The sequence below is a fragment of the Corythoichthys intestinalis genome, chromosome 2, assembly GCF_030265065.1.
Source record: "Corythoichthys intestinalis isolate RoL2023-P3 chromosome 2, ASM3026506v1, whole genome shotgun sequence".
Lineage (NCBI taxonomy): Eukaryota > Metazoa > Chordata > Actinopteri > Syngnathiformes > Syngnathidae > Corythoichthys > Corythoichthys intestinalis.
Window position 1 is genome coordinate 40,787,612 of NC_080396.1, and position 24,141 is coordinate 40,811,752.

Sequence of the window (24,141 nt, forward strand, 5' to 3'; positions counted from 1 at the left end):
TGATAAAGAGCAATATTTTAGCGGTGCTGCATTGGGACCCTACTGAAAGCATTTCTAATTACAGCCACCAACTCCTTAAGACAATCTTAATTTCTTCCCCCTCATTGAGGTATCAATATAATATAGTTCATTTTACCTTTGAAATCTCATATTCTCGATCGACTTTCTCAATCAGTTCATTTCTTATGAATTACTTTTTCCCATGACTGGCAACAAAAAGAAAAAAGAAAGTACAATCCCGTGTTGCAAATTTAGGGATTTGGTCACGATATCTAGCTAGTTTTTCGTCCAATCTAGCAACTATATATTCTAATTTAGTTCAACCCTTTTTCTACGGAATTTGGCAGAAACTTATTTGGTAAAGCAGAGATAAATGGAGCAAGGGTGGTGGAGGTGAATCAAAACTGGTTGTGAATAACTCCTTTTCATTTGCTTTTTCCAAAAGCTCCATATCGCCCAATTTTGCCCTTAGCATTTAATATTTACTTAGTGCAGGGTTTTTCAACCTTTTTTGAACTTCGTACACTTTTTTCACCACCGGCAAAAATAACTATATTCACAATATAAAGTTGTGTATTGAATAGGAATCAAACAAAGAAAAACACATTTTATAATCACATTTTTACTCACTTAGTGTGACACCTGGGCTTCTGTATTGGAGTAGGTATCACTGCATTCCTGTTGAAAGTTAACCCCGCTATGTTCAGTTCTTTACATTCCAGTGTAAATCCCAATGAAAGATGGCTTTTTTATTACCTTACACCAGAGACTCTACGACTCTTTTGACTGCCATTCAATAAATTTTGTCCAGTTCTGAGTTAGCATCATTCCTTTAAAAAAAAAACCCCGAAAACTTTACCGTTGCTATCACCGTTAATAGCTTCGCTAGCTAGCCGCTACTGCTAACCACAATGCCACCCTTACCTCTTACGCATAGCCAAACAAAGTAGCTACCTATTGATACCTACTCATATTGAAGAGAATTGCATGATTACTGACCATTGGACAGCACAGACACCAAAATTTGTGCATTTGCGGTTTCATTTTCCTAAAACATTTTTACATCAATTAGGAGAAAGTGAATGATTTTTCACGGCACGCCAGACACTACGCGACGGCACGGTGGCTGAAAGACACTGACTTAGTGAATTGTCCCTACAATTTCAGGTTAGGAGCCACTTTGGGCCCAATTAAATTAGATTAGTCCAGAACTCTGGATCCCTGCTACAAGTTAAGGAAAAAATAGACATCTGATTTTTCTGACCTTATAACGCTGATGGCGAATCAAATCTTACTGAGTTTTATAAATGCACTAGAGCTGTTCTTTCTAAATTTATACTCTGAAAGCAGAGGTACACAGCAAGTACAGTAATCGAACGCATTTTATGAATTAATTAATTTTTGGGCAATTTGGAGTTTTGGTTCTCTCTGAGATTGCCAGGCAACCAATCCCAGGTGTATTCTTTCTGCCCAAAGTCAGCCGTGAAAAGGCCTATTCACACTAGCAGCAGCCAAGTACTAGTATAAAAACAATGAAGCCGACATCCTGCTACCCAGCATGACCAAATTTGGAAGTGCTGACGTTACAGCATTTCAGGAAGTAAACAGTGAGACACTTCAATGGCAGTTACTATGGTTTGCCTTGCGAAGGGACGCATTGCTCATTGTTGCACAAGAAAGACATAGCTTTGCTTGTTTTAGGCAGGATGGGGCGATAGTAGCTGCTGTAAAAAGAGCACTACTACTTTTGGCGGGAAAGTGGATATGAATCCCTTTTTTGAGTGTCCCAAAGCTCAGGAATTTTTAATAATGTGCATTTATCAAGGCTTCCTTTATTTTTCTTATGCCTTTACTTGAAATACATACAAAATAGCACAGTATCTCTTTGCCAACCTCGGTCCTATAAGAGGGATTTTTTCTGATGTGTACATGATGTTACTGTTTGTTCACCCAAAACACCTAATGAGCAGGGCTCATTTTTGCGAGTACTGCCCCGTCATCAGACACAGAACAAATGGGTTTGTCGGTGGTACGCGTTGCTTGTGCGAAAAGACCTTTAAGGTAGTCCTTATCAAGACCACATTAGTGAGGGCTCAACCTCCCTAATGTGGACCATCGCTAAGAAAGAAAAGACTCCTTAGTTCTTTAAAATAATATTTGACAACTAAATGAGTTTGGTCTCACTTGTGCTGATCAGAAATTGTGGGTTCGAAGGCGAGACTGGTTGAGAAGCCCTGTTATACAGTATATCAGTGGTCCCCAACCACTGGTCACAGTGAGCCACTTGGCACCGGTCCACAAGAGAAATAATACAGTGGGTCAAATAAGTATTTAGTCAACCACTAATTGTGCACGTTCTCCCACTTGAAAATATTAGAAAGGCCTTTAATTGTCAACATGGGTAAACCTCAACCATGAGAGACAAAATGTGGAAAAAATCCAGAAAACCACATTGTTTGATTTTTAAACAATTTATTTGCAAATCATGGTGGAAAATAAGTATTTGGTCAATACAAAAAGTTCATCTCAATACTTTGTTATGTACCCTTTGTTGGCAATAACGGAGGCCAAACGTTGTCTGTAACTCCTCACAAGCTGTTCACACACTGTTGCTGGTATTTTGGCCCTGTTTTCTAAAATTTCCGGGTTCGCAGTGAGTCAGCAACACGCACACTTTTGCAAAATATACGATGTTTATTATTTACAGTCCCACAAAAGCAAGCAAAACAAGCAAAACAACAATAACACTAGATCTAGATTGTCACTTCTAAAATCCCCGCGTTAAACAAGAACAACAACGCTAGATATACTGTAGTTTGTCACTTCTAAAATCCCCGCGCTATCGAACAAGCATCACACGTAACAACAATAACGCTAGATATAGATTGTCACTTCTAAAATCCCCGCGCCACCGTTACAGCACACAAGATATTCCTTTGAGCAATCAAAACTCTTACCGTTGACAAGCGGGCGGTGAGCCAACACCCCGGCAGAGCTGCAGAGGAATACAGGCTGGGCGTCCGTACGCAACCCACAGGAGACTCTGACGAAGCGCGAAATATCCCCAGCTTTTATAGTGGTGCATCACGAAAGACCAGAGATGGCCAGTCCCTGCCCTCAGGAGATGAGCCACTTGCCCAAAAATGGTAATGTTAACATGTGTTGCAGTTGTAGCAGTAATATTATGATGGTTACTATGACTACGAGGCAGCAGGCGTCAGAGTGGTGAAGCAAACAATAAGTTGTTACAATCAGTTACAAAGGCAATTGTGCATCACAAAGGCAATCATCATAATATGCTGATTCACTCCGGGTCACATTATATATATATTTATTCTATCAGGCCCATTCCTCCATGCAGATCTCCTCTAGAGCAGTGATGTTTTGGGGCTGTCGTTGAGCAACATGGACTTTCAACTCCCTCCACAGATTTTCTAAGAGGTTGAGATCTGGAGACTGGCTAGGCCACTCCAAGACCTTGAAATGCTTCTTACGAAGCCACTCCTTTGTTGGCCTGGCTGTGTGTTTGGGTTCATTGTCATGCTGAAAGACCAAGCCACGTCTCATCTTCAATGCCCTTGCTGATGGAAGGAGATTTTCACTCAAAATATCTCGATACATGGCCCCATTCATTCTTTCCTTTACACAGATCAGTCGTCCTGGTCCCTTTGCACAAAAACAGCTCCAAAGCATGATGTTTCCACCCCCATGCTTCACAGTGGGTATGGTGTTCTTCGGATGCAATTCAGTATTCTTTCTCCTCCAAACACGAGAACCTGTGTTTCTACCAAAAAGTTCTATTTTGGTTTCCATCTGACCATAACACATTCTCCCAGTCCTCTTCTGGATCATCCAAATGTCCTCTAGTGAACCGCAGACGGGCCTGGACGTGTACTGTCTTTAGCAGGGGGACATGTCTGGCAGTGCAGGATTTGAGTCCCTGGCGGCGCATTGTGTTACTGATCGTGGCCTTTGTTACTGTGGTCCCAGCTCTCTGTAGGTCATTCACTAGGTCCCCCCTATGTGGGTCTGTGATTTTTGCTCACGGTTCTTGTTATCATTTTGATGCCACGGGTTGAGATCTTGCATGGAGCCCCAGATCGAGGGAGATTATCAGTGGTCTTGTATGTCTTCCATTTCCTAATAATTGCTCCCACAGTTGATTTCTTTACACTAAGCGTGCTACCTATTGCAGATTCAGTCTTCCCCAGCCTGGTGCAGGTCTACAATTTTGTCTTTGGTGTCTTGGCCATAGTGGAGTTTGGAGTGTGACTGATTGAGGTTGGGGACAGGTGTCTTTTATACCGATAATGAGTTAAAACAGGTGCCATTAATACAGGTAACGAGTGGAGCCTCGTTAGACCTCGTTAGAAGAAGTTAGACCTCTTTGACAGCCAGAAATCTTGCTTGTTTGTAGGTGACCAAATACTTATTTTCCACTCTAATTTTAAAAAACTAAACAATGTGATTTTCTGTTTTTTTTCACACATTCTGTCTCTCATGGTTGAGGTTTACCCATGTTGACAATTACAGGCCTTTCTAATCTTTACAAGTAGGAGAACTTGCACAATTGGTGGTTGACTAAATACTCATTTGCCCCACTGTATTTCTGTTTTAAATCATGTGGACACATTCGACATTCATGTATAGATATCAGGATCCAACTGCACGCTGAACCTCAGGGTTGTTAGATCAAAACAGTCTCCAGCCCAATCACACCATAAATCTAACCCATCAATTTCGGCAGGAATCTGCCCAATCTGCCAACACTGCTGCACCTACCTACTCACTGTACATGCGCTCTTCAAACAACAAATATGGCGGCACACTGTGAGAACATTGCAGAAACTCTTCTTCTTTTCATAGCAGCTCTTGGTGTGTGATAAACAGACTCTTGGGAGCCATCGGAACACTGTGCGGAACACCACTGGTGCAACATCAGTGCCCAGCTTGCAGCATGGAAACCCATTCAATTTGTACGTGGGAGTGGCCTTTTCCTGAGCTGTGGGACCCTCGAAAAGTTGCTCTTGAACCATGTTCTCGCCAAAACAATTTTGCCCTCCTCCTTGCAATGATAAAAGTCACGGCTTTCTTGTGAGACTATGTAAAATAAATGTACTTGGGATTTAAATTCCTGGCTGCAGCGAGGACTGTCTTTTGCTGTCGTGCATCCCCCCAACCTTTGGCATCCCGCTGGTCCGCGAGAAAAATTGTAACGCTTTACTGGTCCGCGGTGAGAAAAAGATTGGGGACCACTGCAGTATTTCACTTCATATTGAGGTGAGAGGTAGTTTTAATGAAGAAACCTACAATACAGTGTATCACAAAAGTGAGTACACCCCTCGCATTTCTGCAGATATTTAAGTATATCTTTTCATGGGACAACCCTAACGAAATGACACTTTCATACAATGAAAAGTAGTCTGTGTGCAGCTTATATAATAAACTTAATTTATTTTCCCCTCAAAATAACTCAAAATATAGCCATTAATATCTACACCCCTGGCAACAAAAGTGAGTACACCCTTAGAAACTATGAACATCCCTAAATGTCCAAATTGAGTACTGCTTGTCATTTTCCCTCCAAAATGCCATGTGACTCGTTACAGAAGTGCTGTCAGCATTGCTGCAGATATTGAAGAGGTGGGGGGTCAGCCTGTTAGTGTTCAGACCATACGCCGCACTCTACATCAAATTGGTGTGCAAGGCTGTCACCCCAGGAAGAAGCCTCTTCTGAAGACGGTACACAAGAAAGCTCGCAAACAGTTTGCTGAAGACGTCAACAAAGCACATGGATTACTGGAACCATTTCCTATGGTCTGAGGAGACGGGCGGGCAGACGACTTTTCATTGAGTCAAAGTGTCATTTTGTCAGTGTTGTCCCATGAAAAGATATACCGTATTTTTCGTACTATAGGTCGCACCTGAGTATAAGTCGTACCAGCCATAAAATGCCCAACGAAGAGGGAAAAACATATATAAGTCGCACCAGAGTATAAGTCGCATTTTTGGGGAAAATTTAGTTGATAAAATCCAACACATAGATTTACTGATCAGTCATCTTGAAAGGCAATTTAAAATAAAAATACAATAGAGAACAACATGCTGAATAAGTGTACAGTATGATAATGTTACATGATGCATGAACAACGAAATGCAAATGTGGCCGGTATGTTAACGTAACATAGATATTAAGGGTTATTCAGATAACTATAGCATAAAGAACATGTTAACAAGTTTACCAAACCATCAGTGTCACTTCAAGACACCAAAATAATATGTGAAATGATACAACAATGTGTTAATAATTTCACACATAAGTCGCTCCAGAGTATAAGTCGCACCCCAAGCCAAACTAGGAAAAAACACTGCGACTTATAGTCCGAAAAATACGGTACTTAAATATCTGCAGAAATGCGAGGGGTGTACTCAATTTTGTGATACACTATATGTAACCTCACTTACATATGATTATGATTATGATAGCACCACTATGTTCTTAGGTAGCATAGGCGTTTAATTATGTATTTTATGTTATTGTTTGTTCTTCTCTTCTGTCAGTTTCCTTTTTCTCTGTCCCCCCAAAACCACTTCCTGTCCGCTGCGTTCTCCTAGATAAAACAATATGAACAACCACAATGGTTGTATATCAAACTCCCATGTGGCACATTAAAGCTGTTCAGTCTACAGGTAAAAAGAAAGAAACCGTTAACCTCTTGCTACATACATAACACGTATTATCTTACATTAATGCTATCGAGCAACACTATCTCCGACACGTCTTATTAAATTCAAAGAAAGCTAATCAAATGTTGTGTCCGTGCTGAGTTTCAGCTTTGAGATACATTATGTTAGTGTGTATGCACACACTTTGTGTGGAACTTCAGTGTTAAGTGCTTTGCTACAGGCTAATTGTAAGAGTATCAATGCCCGTGGAGACAGAAAGTGTGCTGAACTTCAAGTGCTGACATATTTCACATACCACGGAAGCATTGAAGATTTGATGTTTGCGCGAACTACTAATCAAGATAAAATTCTGCATTCCATTTACTTGCATCGACACTTAAAACCTTTTTAAATCTTCTTTTCCACTATGAAATGCAAGGATGACCATGATTAGAAGACCATCGTTTTTGGCTTTCACTGCTCAGACACCTTATCTTTACTTATTCAATTCTGATGCAAAGTTGCTATACAGTAAATGTATAGAAAGCATCTGCTGCTTGTTAAACATTTACACAGTTCAGCAAGGTGAAGAAAAAAAGATAGAAAAGACAAACACGCAGAAAAGAAAGTACTCATCCTACAGGTAAAAATTCAGTCAATTTGTGACTTCATCCCGGAGACAACATTATGCAAATAAGATTTTTGAGGTCTAGCCGACTTCCTGAAAAGCAGGTGTAGAGCTCTTTTGTTTTCTGTGTTGCCTTAAAATGGGGAATGTAAGTGCAAACTCAGGTTCATGAATATATTTCAAATAAAGAAGTAAATACTGATTTTTCCTCCGCAACCGTAAACATTTGGACCACTCAAAAAAAAAAAAAAAAGAAAAGAAAGAAAAAAAGAACTAAAATAAACCTATTCAACATGTATCCAATAATTAACCAACACTTTACAGACTGTTTTTCACTGTTAAAATGGTATACAGTAACAGGAATTTTCTCTGCTAAGAATTTGGAAACATGTAGATAAATAGTAGGTAAATAGAATGAACACCCTGCATTACATGGTTTGAAAATAAGACATATCAACTGTAGCAGCAACAAAGGACAACATCTCATCTGCCTAAATGAAAAATAAACGCCTCTAGACCATTACAAAAAGATCTTTAACAAGCCTTGTTTAAGAGTGTCTGAAGGCAAATTAATTCAGAGTTACTCTGCCAGCAGACACTACATTTTCAAGTAACGCATGTATATTTATGATGGAATTAGCTGCTAAAATAAGTCCCCAGAGGAGGGTTTTTGAGTAGAAACATCACTGCAGTTCAATTGATTTTACTCTATTTATACTATTTCCCACCGGCAGTTAGTCTCGCACGAGCTAAGAGGCGGTTTCTAATCTTCAACACTGTACCCACTAATAAAGGGAACGATCAGTGAGTTGAGACAGCGGGGCAAACATGGTTAACAGGCAGATTTGTAATGATAATGGGGCAGAAATATACCAGTTTGTTTAACATTAGGGATGAATCCTCCTGAGGCAAATCTTTACTTCAGTGGGAATACAGCAAATGAGCCAAGACAGAACAGTTAAAAACACCATTCAAGAAAGCATAGAAATGTGCATAAATTGCTGCATTTACACTAAAGGTCAATATCAAACAGCCTGCCTGAACATTTGCGCACACACCCTTATCATATACAGTAAGTAAACAACAACAAATGTCAGCTCCAACACAGAAGAAAAAAATGTATATCTGTGTACAAGTATTCAATGTTTCATGTACTGTAATTTAATTGGCTGACTGCATTGACCATGCTTATCCAATGTGTCTGTGCACGATGCAGGTGTATTGATAAACTAATTCATATTTGATTTAAATCCCCCATTGAAAGAGGCCTGATTACCACGTCATGTATTTTCATTTCTGTTTATGTCACCATGGCCTATATTAGAATTAGAGTTAAAAAAAAAAAAAAAAAAAAGCACTATATCAAGAAAATCCAACCAAAGTCTATTTATGTAAGAGGCCTTTTTTTTTTTTTTTTTTTTTTTCCCCAGTTTAGGGTCACTACATTACCTCTACAAATGAGTGGTTTTTAGACTACAAGAAATGTTTACTTAGCAGTCAAAGAAAACCAAAGCTCCATGTGTTTTGGCTTAAAGGCGCATTTCCGTGCTGAGAGGTATAATTGCTAAGCACAGCGCACTTTGAGCGGCGTGGTGAGGCAAACCCTTGAAGCCGCAAACGGCGACTAAGAAGTAGCACACCAACACAAACGTGCTTCTCATTTTAAATCCTCGACCTGAAAACAATTTCCCAATTTCCTCCATGGCCAACAAGTCTTCCTGCACAACTTGCGGGGAAAATTTAAGATCTACGCTGTAACCATAAAGCTGAGTTTACGATTTGTTTAATGGGTATTTGGATGTGAAATATACTTTTTATACTCTAGCGCTCTCACAACAAGGTACTCTTAGCAAATGAAGTAGACAATTTTTAATGCTGTGTGTGATTTGGAAATGACGAATGAAAAACATGTCTGCCTCGACCTGTGATGTGAATGGTGCTTATTATTGCCACTATTTTATCAGCGGTGTCCCACTTCAGGGAATATTTTCATTAATAAAGAAGAGTGGAACAGGCAGAAAAGCAGCAGTCGCATCATGTATCAATAAAACAAAATGATATTCATTTTATATGGAAGAATAAATGCAAAATACAATCTTTTTACACTTTTATTTTAAAAAACAAAACAATTTGCTATTGTAAATGACAAATAAGCATCTGAAAACTTAAAATGACACAACGTGAGCTTGAAATTTTTAAATCAATCTCATCCCAGGGGAAGCACTTATACTTTCCCCCCTCATTCGAACTGAAGCAGATGTGGCCACATATGTTTCCTTGCGATATCCAGATGCTAGCCATGTGCTTAACAAGCTGTGGACATAAAACATTGTCTAAGATTGTCTCGTCCAAGATACTTTTCAGAGCCCAGAGATCATAAAGTAAATTACGAGCCGTGTTATAAAAAAGCGAGCAACATTTCATGCCTGCACATCACTTTTTAGAACACAGCCACTTCATCTAAACACTTAAAATTCCAAAAAGATTACCAACACTGTCTATAAAAATCTAGGCAAAGACAAACGACAGAATAGCTTAACATTATGGCCCTATAATGAGTTAAACCATACTTGAGTTGAGCATCTTTAGTTCTGATGATGAAGTGTATAATAAGGCTGCCTATCTATGGCAGTTATATGCGAGGGCAGCACAGAAAGTTTTAGTGGTTAGAGGCCTGGAGAAGCCGATTTGCTCCTCTCCTAATCAATCTGGTGAGTTCGAATGAGCACCTTTATTAGGCTCCATTGCAATTTCAAAGTTATTGCCTGTCCCACAACCATCCAAAACACTATAACAGATCTTAAAGGCAGCCAGTAAGTTATTTCATGTTTATAGGAAACCCGTACAGTATTCTTTCAAATGCTTACAGTTTTCTGTCTAATACTATAATTTTCCTTTATTAAACACAAAATATAATCTAAGATTATGATTACAGGAAAAACAAAGTAGGTGAGTGTTGCCTTTTCTACTTAGACATGAAAAAAAAAAAAAAAGACATAATAAAATTCCTATTCATAGGTCCTAATGAATGGGTGAATGGGTCCAACCAGAAGATACTTTTTGTATGCGTTGCAGTGCCATAATAATCTTGAGATTATTTTTCGTAAAATTTAGAAAAATTAGAATGATTCACGGTTCATTTTTGGTTCAAAAGATGATGATGCTGATGATGCTGATGATGCTGATTGAAACGATGGTGATGAGGCGACAACTACCTCTGCTGTGGTTAGTTCCTGAGAGAGCTCCTGGATTTTCTGCTGCTGCTGGACTAGGAGCTCCTGGAGTGAAGTCATGGTATGCTGCAGTTGTCCAACTGATGAAAACAGAGCAAAAATTATATTCAATATATAAAATAGGAAATAACGCCTGTATTAAACATAGCTGCAGTTTTGTTGTTGCTCCAAGGAAAAAGCTAAACATGCCAGATATAAAGCTGTCCACCAAGAAGTGTAATTACAGGCAATAGTCACACACTATTTGGTCAAAGTCACTAGGGGTGGCGGGTGGGAATGGGCTTTACATAGGATGAAGATATTAATCTTTTGTGTCTGAACTTAAATCAAATAACAGTCTCTAACCTTCCATTATCCACCCAGACAGTGCCTTCTAATGCATCTTAAATCCTCAAACGATCAACAAAGAAAAAAAACAAGGCTCTCATTTAGGAGGAGGCAGCCAGACATAATGTCGGTCCTAATCCGAATAAATATTGTTCTTTTTTCCATTGACTTTGAAGATTGAATTAGTTCAAGTGTTGGTGTTGGATGCGGGTGTATGATTTCAAATAACAGCGGGCACAGTTTGTTGCCCCCTGCTTCCAGTCACGCATGTATTACCAAACAATGCATTAAGTTTCCCTGAGCTGATTATATTATAGAAAACCAATAAACATTCATATAAATCATGGGCGTGTTAAGTGTTAAATCAAGCCTAATAGGATTAACATCAACAGTTATTGTGGCGGTCCACTGCTGAGGTTGTTAGGCCAATGCTTAAAAGCCTGGTTTGCAGTCGGCTGGACTGGATGCATAAAAAAACCCTGTAAATGTAGGCTTGGAAAAAGAACTAACCCAATTGGAGTACAAAAAAAACGTACAGACAAAGGTGGCACCTGTATTCAAAATGGGTGGGGTTTTATCATTATACTGTAGGTAGCGAGCTCTTCATTTTGGATCTTCCTATGGTTGCCGACTCCAACAAAGTAAAAGGTATATACACAGTATATAACAGGATGGGTATTGCCAAAACCAAATCATTACAGATGGTTATTTGTTTGTGATCCCGAATGTGACCAAACTCTCTAAAAGTAATAAAAGTTAACGCAATAGACCCCTTAAAAAAGGTATTACTACGAAGGAAGTGTGTGCTGAATAAATCAAGGGTTTCCCTATCATTTCTAATGACACCTTATTGGACAATGACTTCTCCTCACGAGTGGGCCAGTCCACCAGCCTGTGTTGCTGTGACTTCTAAATTAACATTGGCCCAGTTTTTAAACAACTGCAGCCAAACTGTCCACAATCCAACCTTTGACTCCTTTGTACCGACAAAAATGCATAACTTCTTATCCTCAGTCATCACAGACATGAAGCCAAGAATAATGAAGTCAATGACTTTGGCAAAGCATGAATCAGAAGGCAGCTGTAGCTTTGACGAACGGGTGTGTGTGTCTGTGTGTGTGTCAGTCGGCTTGCTTGTGAGTGCGCAACAGAAAGATGAGACACGATGATATGTGGGGCTTGCAGCTGCTGTGTGGAGGGTTCATATTGTCCATTCAGTAAATTATTCAGTAAATACCCAAATATAATGTACACTACATATGTCCAGGCCTGTATATCTTAATGGCCAGCTGGTCACCAATATGGTGCCCACTGACACAGAGTATCCGAACAGCCACGCAATTCCATTACAGCCTGCACTGAAGTTGTTCCAAGATCCATTCATTAATTGTCTATGTGAAGTTGCCGGCAAATCATAATGGGAGTCAAGGCCTCTACTGCTCTCGAGCTGGTGCTGCTGAGAGACTAACGCAGTCTACTGTTCAACTGGATACATCACCTTGTTGCACTTGGCACTTGAGAAACACATGCACTTTAACAAAAGGGGGTTAAAGCAATTGACAGCAGTGAGACGCCTGGTCGCTATTATTCAGAAATGCAAGAAGGGAAGAAGTGAGAGCTGGAGCAGACAAAGAGAAGGCAAGGAGTAGTGTACAATAATTGCAACACCTCCAATTGTTGACAACAAGTCATGGACTACAATAGCCACTTGGCTACTACAAGTCATAGGAAATTAGTTGTAACACTGCCAAGTGGGTAAAAGCATTGGGCCTCATTCATTTGCAGTGCATACTCAAAGATTTTTGTTTAACTTTTGAATATGCACTTTTGACACACAGATATGTAATCCAGCAATATGTTTGAAATTGGTGTGAACTTATTTGAAACCTATTCAGTGCATACATATGCACAAATAATGAGTTGTTTTCTGAATAAATAAATATAAAATACAAAATAAGACATGCACATGACTATTACAAGATGAGCAACACACTGAAACTCAAGTCAAACTGTAAGCAATCAAACTGATAAATTGTTGACAAATTTCCTAAATAACAGTGAAAAAGACGTGTTATCACTTTACCCACTCCATTCAAGGGTTTGTGTGTAGTTTAAAATGCCTGTGACACGAAAAAGCATGTTTATTGCATAATACACGCGGTATTTTATGCTCCTGAATGAAATGGACGGCTTGGATGTGTGTGGAAGCGATCGCTATATTTATTTAGTTTTTTTAATCCCGCGCCATGAAAATGAGTGACTTCCGACAACAGTCTCGAGTTGAGAAAGAGGGCGCTGTGACGTGTACGGAGGAAGGAGTCCTCTTCACTATACAGCCATACTGTTGTATGAAAAGGACTAAGGATTCAGCTGATTTTGCGGATTAATATGTTTATTTTTTTGCATCACGCCAGCCAAACGGCTACAGAAAAATCTTGCTGTACGAGGGAGAGGCGTGTGCGCCTTTTTGGGTTTTTAAAAAGTTCCCATTCACCGGTGGATATTGGCCAAAACAAGCCCTACTACTGTGGGACCATGAGACTTACGAGGAAGTGAGTAAACATCGTGTTTTGTATTATGTCAACTACTGGGATCATTTTAATATGTAGGTGGCTTGCATTTTGTGGCTGACATGCTCCTTGTCCCCTCGGCCGACGACCGGCGGCTTGTTGCACATCCCCCCGCCGGGAGAGCACTATACTCGGCTTATTCCCCTCTTCATTTGCCCGGTGTTCTGTCAAATTTTCTGACCGATCATAAAACTTTGAGTTAAAAATAGCCGCGAATACAGCGATTACAAAGTAAACACTACAAACTTACTTTAAATAAAGGACCACTTACATTTGATCATGGATGGACATGTAAAAAGCTCTCCTCATACACATTAGCTACACATCTTAGCTGCACAACAACTACAGCCGCCCTCCTCCACTGAGTCTCTCGCTGTTTACGACTTCGCCGTGTAGTAAAGCATTATTTTGCCATATTAGTGTTGACCATTTTGCAGTTACACGCTTCTCCGACGTCGGCCGGTTTGTTCAGCGGTCATTGTCCAGCTGCTTCCCCGGCGAGCTCTCCTGTCCGTAGTAGCAGGGGAACGAGTGGTAAATTGCTCTCCGCCATCTTTGCCGATCGGCGAAGACAATCGGCGAAGACGATCGACAACCCAGTCGTCATGTGAAATGATCCGGGCTAGTTATGTGTGATTTTCCACTTCGAAGACTTTGAAACATCGCTCGGTTCGGGTTAGCGTGTCAGCTAGCTGTCACGCCTCTTGGTTTGTTTACATTCTCTGAAGCCGGGGAAGGGAAATGACATAAGCCCGATTTAGGTGGTATAAAATATTGCTCGGGAGGTGCGACAGTAAAGGTTAGGTCGACAGTTTTTACCATTATGAAGTAATTTTGCCATGTCGTTTTGAATAAATGCATTTTCATTATTTCGTGTTCCGTTTAGCACAAGACTGTTATTTGTCATGACCATGCCATTTTTTTAGCTATTGAGGAAAACACTTGGACAAAAAGAATATCCTGTAAAAATATTGGAGTAGAGAGACTGAAACAATGACATTTTGCGACTCTCTTCGTTGCGTTATCCTCGTTGTCAATAATGCCTACCATTACAGGGCCCTATCGCCACCTGTTGGTGATGATAGGGCCCTGTAATGGTAGGCGTGGCTAATCGGCAGATTAAAAGACTAATTTCTCGTCATCTGCGCTTTGCTAAATTGTTGTATATAGTCGAATCGTCTCAAAATATGATTCTAATTCACATAATAATCGTATTTAAGACTTTCTTTCTCCTGTTGTACGCACTTCAAGGTATCTGGTATCACCTTAATATCGTGTGACTAAGTTAAAAAAATAGTACCTCTCAGTACCTGGTTATACTATTGGAAATGCACGAACAGTTATTAGATCCATGGCAAAATGAATTGGTATCATCAGTGGGAAATGACCATCGAGTCCAAGCTTTGTCAAAGGTCTCTTGTTCATCATCGCTGACCACGAAAATTGACTAAGAGCAAGTGTGTCTCTCTCTCTGTGTCTGACAGTTAGCTTGAGATTTCTCACCTGTCCAACATGGCAGCCACACCTGCCACAGTGTATACTTAATCACCCACAAGGGCCAATGCTGAGCCAAGACACCACACAGTGCCATTCTGGATGCACATCTAACCAACACGCACACAAGCAACACGCCAAATTAAAATGAACTTTCTCGCCACCTACGGGGCACAGCGTGGCTGATGATGACAGTGAAGCACTGGATTGGGTTGGTATAGCGATGGAAGATGGGGGATGAGAGAAGGTAGGCGGGGGGAGGGAAAAGAAAAGTTGTCATTTCCCGACTCCTCATTAATATTCTGAGGTTAAGAGCTTTTCAGCGAAACGTAATTAATTGAGCTCGAGCCTGACAGTAAACAAGCAATTTCAAATTAAAGCGAAATGACAGCGGCATCATTTGTTAAAAACGCGCAGGGCCTCCCAATTTTGGCAACAGATAAATGAGGGAAAATGTTAAGGAGCGAGAAACTGATGAAGATATTAATCTTCACCTGTCTGTGTCAGCGTGCCACTCATTGCTGCGATGTTGCTCTCCATCTTCTGCAGATGCTTCTTGTCCTCTCGGCTGTCCATAATGAGGGGAAGGATGTATTTCTGCAATTAAAAGCGTGGCACAATATTAGACTTCTCTCTGGTGGGAAGTGGAAGAAAGATGAGGAGGAGACAGGGCCACCAGGATGTGGCAGTGGAGGGTCAAAGACATTGTTTTATTGGACTACTGCATCATTGTGTAAACTGTGGCTGATTAAGTGCACATTTCCGTGTCCAAGCAAGTGATTCAACTATCAGGTATTGAAGCCATTAGTAGATTAGAAAATTGCTTCACAGCTGTTGTTATTATTGCTTTAACACTTTAACAATCTATCAACCTGATTCAACATTCAAGTAAGAGAATTTTTATGAACATTGACTAAATTTTAAGATTTAGATCCATTAAATTTTCCTTTACATGTATATCTGCCTTTGGTTAAATTTTAAGATTTAGATCCATTAAATTTTCCTTTACATGTATATCTGCCTTTGGTTTCTGTCTTTTCTTCCACATGTCCTGTTCGGCTGCTTAGGCATGGACATGGTGGTGCATCTGAATATATTTAAAGGCTGAAACAGTTTTAATTTGCAAAATTTCTTTACTTTTCTTTCTAACAAGTCAGTGTACTGTATATGATAAGAAAAAGAAAATTAATTATTAAAGATGCTCAATGTAGGACTGATGGCCAAAAATGGTACTGCAACAAAGTGCCCTCCCCCTACAGGGTGGCAGAATATCGCTTCACATTGGAAAACCTGCAGGAAACGAACTTTAAGTGGCAAGTGACCAGTCCTCTGCAGAAGGAATATCTTATTTTCAATTTTCATGCAAGATGTTTTAAATGTAACAATGCCAACATTTAGTAATGACAATTAAAAGAGCTGCGATACGACGTCCATGTTAGTTTATGTCACCATGACCAAAGTCAGGAAGAGCTAATTTTGTTAATGTGTAAGCACACTATGAAAGAAATATATAATTTGGTAATACATTGACAGCATCCACAAAGATGATTTAATTGTTCCATCCATTTTAATTTTAATTACCGATTAAATATAAAAACGCGTAAAGACCATCTTGTCCCAGCCAGGTGCTAAATAACATGGCACAACCACGCCAAATGAATGCAAATCTTTGTTTTGCTTCTCTTGTTGTCTTGAATCCTTTGAGATTCATTACAATATTTTTTGCTTGAGGGGTAGACATAATTCAGACTGTTGGCACAGCCAAAGTGTACAGGGCTGTGGCAACCCGGACGAAGACTGGAAACTTGTCTCGTGATTGGCTGAGGATGAACACGGAAACAAAACAGTAAAAAATTTGTGACATGTGTTTTGTCTTTTAAAATGGGAAATTCTCAGCTTAACCACTGACAACAGTTTTAGAAGTATTTCAAAAAACATGTTTTTTTAGTGTATATTGATATATTATGGCCATTTCATGAATAATTGAAGTTCAAATCTTACATAGTGCCCCTTTAACTTAATCTAGTCTATGATCAAAACTACTGGCAACCATAAGCTAAGGCCAAGTAAAAAGAATACCAGCCAAAGCAGGTGAGGTCCACAAGGAAATGCGTGGGTATTGACCCTATAAAAAAAATGATTTAATTCTTTGAAACAGCTGATTTCAGTCATGAGAGAGTGCTGACCAAATGAAACTACAATATAAAATATGGAGGGCTACATCCTTCAGAGTATATTTAGAGCCAGGTCTGTGTTCCACTAGCCCAAGTAATAAACACTTTTCAGAAAAAAAATAAACGAGTGTCAACACGTGGTAATTAATAAGTGGGTTGCTGTGACTGATGTGTTTACAAGGTGCACAATAACAAAGTATGGACAACAGCCAGGACATATGGTCTGACTGCTGCTATGTGCTTGTGACATGACAGCAACCTGTGCTGTCCCACCAGGGGACCTCAACACTCTGGTGACCCTGCATTAACGAAACTCAAGACCTTTACTGTGTCAATGGCGATCTAAAAACTGTGAAAATAAAGACTGAATAACAGGACCTTTAGAATACTTCATGATAATTTGTCAGGTACTCTCGCACACTCAAAAAGAAAACATCCGTGCCTTTGAGCACAAGATTGAGTGCTAAAGCTTCTGTCCACCCCAAAATAAGTGTAATGGCTTCCACATGCCACTCAGGCTGCTACTACAGTAACAACCACTCCGGGATTAATTGCACATAGGACAGGGGGCCCCATGATATTATGTTCAAGGACTGTTAAGCGCGATACTACACAGGCCGATTATTTTTAGATGGTCAGATGTCAAAAACGGGTTTAAGCCATGTTGGCCACAGTACTTTTTAAAGAGAAAAACATAGCTAAGAGAGGACGCAGAAGTTTAGGGGGAAAAAAAAGAAAAGGGGCTTCTAAATGAGCACCTGTTTTGATGTGAAGCAGGATCACTTTTAATGAATCAAGCAGAACAAAGTTGGATGCTGCAGAAAAGGCGGATACTGATGTGCTCGCCACCAATTAAATTGTAAAATCACAGAGCGGAATTACTGGCAGATCTGAACACACAAAATATAATCTAAAAATGAAAAAAACAAAACAAAACCAAAACAATAGAATGGAAAGTCTGCCAAGAAGGATTATAGCTTACTGCACCTTGTAAAGAAGATGACAGCTGTAGGTTATGCCCACCATCATGACGGCAAATGCACCATAGTCTCTCCATCGGTAGCCATTTGAACCTTGACAAGAGGAGACAATATTTCAGATCAATAGAAGAACTGCATAAATGAAGCCAATAGTCTTTATGTGTAACATCTTTGTCTGGGAATTTACGTGCGAAACAATGGAGTGCAAAGTTCAACCAAAGATGACTTACACTAAAACTAGGGAACTTTTAGTTTTGGTCGATTTTAGATGGACAGGTGGACAAACGCGGTAGTGTTCGGCTTTAAGGAAGACTGCTTTTTCCATGAGGACAAGCGCACAGTATCATAAAATCCTGATCTCCCGGTTGCCTGCTGTTGGATCGAATGATATTTTTCCAGCGGCTGTGTGAAGGATGAATCGTGATGAGGTAATGAATCCAGTTGTGGCAAAACAATATCATATGACGATGTTGAAAACAAAAAAACGTTTGATTTTGTACCGTCATCCCCCAGCAGCCCTCCACGACCCCTCCTCACCCGAACTCGTCAGCGGGTCACACCAGCGAGGGAAAGCCGGTCCAATGTTTATTTTTGAGTGTCTTTTTATCCTGGTAGCCTCCCCTTTTATTTTTTATTTTTTTCCTCAGACAAATTTTCATCTTTTTTTGTTGCCCTGCCATCTTTGCAGAATTTGTGCAAAAGCGTTCGCATTGACTTCCATCTGTATAACGAATGGGGAAAGGGGGAAGTGATTCAAAGTTACTTGGCGCCAGTGAAAGCGAAACAAACCCCCCCTCAGGCCATAACAGAGGTATCATTCAACTAGTTGTCAGTCGTCATATCATCACAAATGCTATGAAAATATTTTATAAAGGTTATAAAGTTCCCTAGTGTTGCTTTAAGTCAGTTGTCAATGTTTTGCTGAGTGACAGATTCTGTGAAAGTATGTCACTGTCTAAAACTGTCATGAGGGCCAACAGTTTGCCACACTGGAAATTCCCCACATAAAAAAACTGAACTGAAAATGTCACTGAACAACCAAACAGGTCTCTTTTATTTGTAAATATCCAACATGGTTTAAAGGATAAAGAATAATGGTTTCTGAAGGAGAACAAAGACATTGTGGTGACAGTCATTTAATTTGTCTTGATGTGACTTTTTCCTGGAGTCAGAAAATATTTGACATGCAAATCAAATGAAAGACTGATTAACTAACTGAGTATTGTGTGTCGCTTATAATTTGAAGGTGAAAGGTATTCGTCACATTACAAGGGCATGTTTCATTGATGCTGCAGCATTCAGAGAATAATCCGTAACCTTCCCTTTCGAAAATTTTGAATCATTTCCCAACATTGATATGGTAAGCACATAAATTTGGGTCTTCATCAACATTATAGCTGCAATAGACTGTCACCTGTCCCACAATACTGTGCTTCTGAAAGGCCTCAGAGTCCTTGGTCTGGTTGGTTGACCCTGGAGAAGACTCACTGCATCACATGGGGACTTCACTGCTCCTCCTCCCCTTTCGGACCTTACATTCTTTCTCCATCTCTTCATTTTTCTCTAGCACTACCACTCTGCCATCTTCCGTTTTTTATTTGGTCACTTAAGCTGGGGAACAGTGGACTCCATCCCCCAGTTTTCCAATCTCCTCTCAAATTTATTGGGTTCAGTGGAGGCCTTCCTGTCCTTCCACTGCATGGAAATAGAGATCAGAGTATCCATTACTTCGACAGAGATGGATGCAGGTCCCCATGTACGGTCCCTATAACAAGGACATCACAGGGAGGTAGCCCTCTCTTTTCGGCATGACCCCCCATACAAGACTCCCCGCTCTCACCTCATTATGCAGCTTCCTTATGGCCGTTTTGATATAAAACCCCCCACTATGGACGGAGAGCCACGAGTCCCCCTAACTACATGGCCATCCCATCAACATCACTTTCATTACAAAACATGAGATGCCGGGGGAGTCAAGGACAGTGTGGTAATAAATGAGGGTGGAATACATCCGGAATCATTGTCATATGGGTTAAGCATTACGCAGACTTCATTCTGCATTGGTAAATCAGTGGACAGCACTCATAACCCCTTGAGGTCATAAAGACACAGGTTGCCTTGTGGATTCCTGCCAGAGTGCAACTGTTTGAAACACTATGCGGCTCTGCTCTACAATGCCATATTGAGAGGATCGGAAATCTCTATTGAGACTATTGCTGGAATACATGGTACAGTGTCCAAAAATCCAGGGAACTTTCCAAGGAACATGTATAGAACTTAATAGCGCACAGCCCGAAACAGTAATTGTTAATTTGGATCAGCAGCCACTAATATAGAACTGTATCTTCAAAAAGAGCCACTTTTGGCATTTTGAGAAGTTCAGATCATTGCAATATCAGATTCTAAACCGTTGTGAAGGCAGATGAATGGAACAGAAAAGCAACAATTCTTGGTGGAATAAGGGGGAAGAGCAAACACTGAATTGATAAATTGAGCACAAAATATTCTTACATTCCACGTTATGCATGAATGGGCCATTATTTATTTGACCTATATTTATTCAGTTAACGCAACAAAAAATAGATTCTCATTTGCTGACATGGCTGCAGATAGCACAGTAAAAAAAAATTGAATAAAAGCAAATATATATAAATTAATGAATACTTATACTTTTACAGGGTTCCTACAGGTTTCACCAAATGAAATTTAAAACCTTTTGAGACACATGATTTGTCTCATATTGAGTGTTACAGTGTATCACAAAAGTAAGTACACCCCTCGCATTTCTGCAGATATTTAAGTATCTTTTCATGGGACAACACTGACAAAATGACACTTTGACACAATGAAAAGTAGTCTGTGTGCTGCCTATATAATAAAGTTAATTCATTTTCCCTTCAAAATAGCTCAAATACAGCCATTAATATCTAAACCCCTGGCAACAAAAGTGAGTACACCCCTTAAAAACTACGTACATCCCTAAATGTCTAAATTGAGTTCTAATTGTCATTTTCCCTCCAAAATGTCATGTGACTTGTTACAGGAGAGCTGTTAGCATTGCTGCAGAGATTAAAGAGGTGAGGGGGGTAAGCCTGTTAGTGCTCAGACCATATGCCGCACGCTACATCAAATTGGTGTGCATGGCTGTCACCCCAGGAGGAAGCCTCTTCTGAAGATGGTACACAAGAAGACATATCAACAAAGCACATGGTTTACTGAAACCATGTCCTATGGTCTGATGAGACGTGCGGGCTTTCTTGTGTGCCGTCTTCAGAAGAGGCTTCCTCCTGGGATGACAGCCATGCACACCAATTTGATGTAGAGTCCAGAGTATGGTCTGAGCACTAACAGGCTGACCCCCACCACCACTTCAGTCTCTGCATCAATGCTGACAGCACTCCTGTAACGAGTCATATGACATTTTGGAGGGAAAATGACAAGCAGTACTCAATTTGGACATTTAGGGATGTACGTAGTTTCTAAGGGGTGTACTCACTTTTGTTGCCAAGGGTTTAGATATTAATGGCTATATTTTGAGTTATTTTGAGGGGATAATAAACAAACTCTTTTATATAAGCTGCACACAGACTACTTTTCATTGTGTCAAAGTGTCATTTTGTCATTGTTATCCCATGAAAATATATATTTAAATATCTGCAGAAATGCGAGGGTTGTACTCATTTTTGTGATACACTGTAGATTTAGATTGGAAAGAGCATCAGAAGCATAGACAGAGCAGTGTTGAGCAAGGAGCAAGAATTACGACATAATTGTGTCACTGGCTTTTAAATGGACAAAAAGGTTATAACATGTTGGGCTATGCTTAGAAAACTGTTGTATACAGTTGATAAGTGGTTACAGATCTGACAGAAGATCCCCTATTCTGAATAACTTTGTGTCCCTAACGCATTCAATATTTTTCGATGCTGAAGAAACAGTCCCGTTTGGCTTGCTTCAATAATGTGAATTTCAGTACCGAAAAAGAATGGGTTAAACTCATTCAGGCCTGGAGATGTAGAGGTGTGCAGGTTGATTAGCTCAGGTAGTACATAGGAAATGTATACAGGCCGAAAGGAGAAGGTGATGGGGGTTCTCAAAGCAGGTACCACATTTTCACGACTATTAGGCACACTTAAAGGTGTAAAAAAAAAAAAATTTAAATGGGGGGCCTTATGTGTGCACCAAATAAAAAAATGTGTGCATGTCACTGTTTAATTTCTATGAGCGCTCCGCTTCACTGACTGGGTACATGTTTGTTATTTATTTACCTTTTTATTCTAATTAAATAATACAAAAAATTACAAACCAAGCAGCTTACATCAAATATTAATATATCAGTTACAATATGACCTTATGAGTGAGGTGTATGTGCGGAGACTGGATATTTTTTTATTGGCACGTCACAGTCCCTGTTGATCTACAACTCCAGGCACCATTGTCTCACAGCCAAAGTGAAAAACCAAGTGTGGCAAAGGAACTCAGCGCTTGCCATCATTCTGGGAGGCTTGACGAAAGAACCCCAAATGCTGGGTATACTGTAAGTATGAACAGGGGATTCAAAGTTAAGTTGGGAGCAACCTGGGAGCGAAGAATGTCTGATGGTGAACACAGCTTTACCAAAACTGGCAGGCAGAGTTGGGCGAGTTATGCCACAATTTCGGAATGCTTGGCCAAACATGTCTGTTAGCAATGTTGTTAGATCTTTGTCAAAAACCGGCATTACTAATACAGAGGTGCAAGATGACGAGTCTTAGGCTAGGTTCAGACCGCAGGTCTTAATGCACAAATCCGATTTTTTTCGTATTTTTCCAACTCGAGTGAGCATTAAATTGATGGTCTGAACGAGTCAAGTCGCATAGAAGTGGCACATTTCAAATCTGATCTTGGTCACTTTCGTATTTGGTTTAAAGCCGATCTGGGCCACATTTTTCCAGAATGTGGAGACGGTCTAAACTGTAAGTCTCCGAAATCGGAATTCATGCAGCAATTACGTCAGCAAAGAGCGAGAGCGGCAGGCAGGACGGCAGTGATGGAGCTGTGCATTAGCATTAGTGCCTCGCCTGATTGGCTTTTACGCAGGAGGCGGGCTTGACCACAGTTATGAAAAAATTAAATGAAGAAAAAGATAAGCCTGATAATGCTCGGTTTTCTTTCTGTGCGCCAAATAAGCAATATTTCAGTATTGCTTACATGGCCGAGTCAGGACAAACTGATGCACACACATTACTTTTTGTGTGTGTGCGTCATGCACGCACTGTTCTATCAATCCATATAAACTTTGAATATAAGACTAAACGAGGATTATTAATGTCTGTTATTTGTGTCCTCTTTTTGGAAATCAAAATATGATCACCCTGGAATGACGTATATCCAGCGTGTGTAGTCATTTGTTTTGATGCTTCTGCGCATGCGGGTCAGTTTGCTCAGCGCGTGTCGGACTGCAAATTAGTGCGCATGCGTAATACTTGAACGGGCTCACTGGACAAAGGCGGTCATGCTTTCATGTGCCTACAAGGTTTTTCTAAATCATTTTGAGTGTTGCTGGTAAGAAGCCGCTGTTGAAAATCACCATTTTTTGTTTGTCAAATGGCCTGAGTACATTTATTACTGAAGGATGAGTATAGCTGCCATTATTGACTTTTTTGCGAAGTACAAATATGAGTTGAACACTTACTTTGAGGAACAGCAGCGAAGTGAGGCGAATCAAGAGGATGGGGAGGGCCTGCAATTCTAACAGGCAGGACCTCTTCTGTGCTGCCCGAACGTTGAATGGCCAACTCAACCTCCTCATCTGTCAAGCCTGCAATCCATTATGACATTTAAGAAACTCCTGAGGTTTTGGTGACTTACTGTACACGATAACAACAAAATGGGTCCTTTGCTATAATAATGCATACATTAATACTTTCAATTCTTCTCAATATGAACTTATCCAATTCCCCTAATTGGAAGCCATAAGTATATATATTTTAATTTCATGATTCAAAAATTCCTGAGAGAGTTTGAGGAACAGCTTCTTCTTAAGGGATGTCCATCAAGGGGCACAATGTGCAAAGCTTCCCTCCAATG

General features: G+C 40.1%; 1 protein-coding gene across 2 annotated transcripts in view; it reads right to left on the reverse strand.

Moving 5' to 3' along the window:
* Window positions 1–24,141, reverse strand: part of pex14 (peroxisomal biogenesis factor 14) — a 101,692-nt gene that overhangs the window by 12,877 nt on the left and 64,674 nt on the right. Inside the window, exons 4-7 of one of the 2 annotated variants that reach the window (XM_057817847.1) lie at window positions 23,747–23,872; window positions 18,080–18,165; window positions 15,413–15,515; window positions 10,510–10,607 (exon numbers count right to left, since the gene is read on the reverse strand). In XM_057817847.1, the coding sequence (XP_057673830.1) occupies window positions 10,510–10,607; window positions 15,413–15,515; window positions 18,080–18,165; window positions 23,747–23,872 (413 nt within the window). The remainder of the gene's footprint in view (window positions 1–10,509; window positions 10,608–15,412; window positions 15,516–18,079; window positions 18,166–23,746; window positions 23,873–24,141) is intronic. The other variant, XM_057817855.1, reaches the window with a different exon arrangement.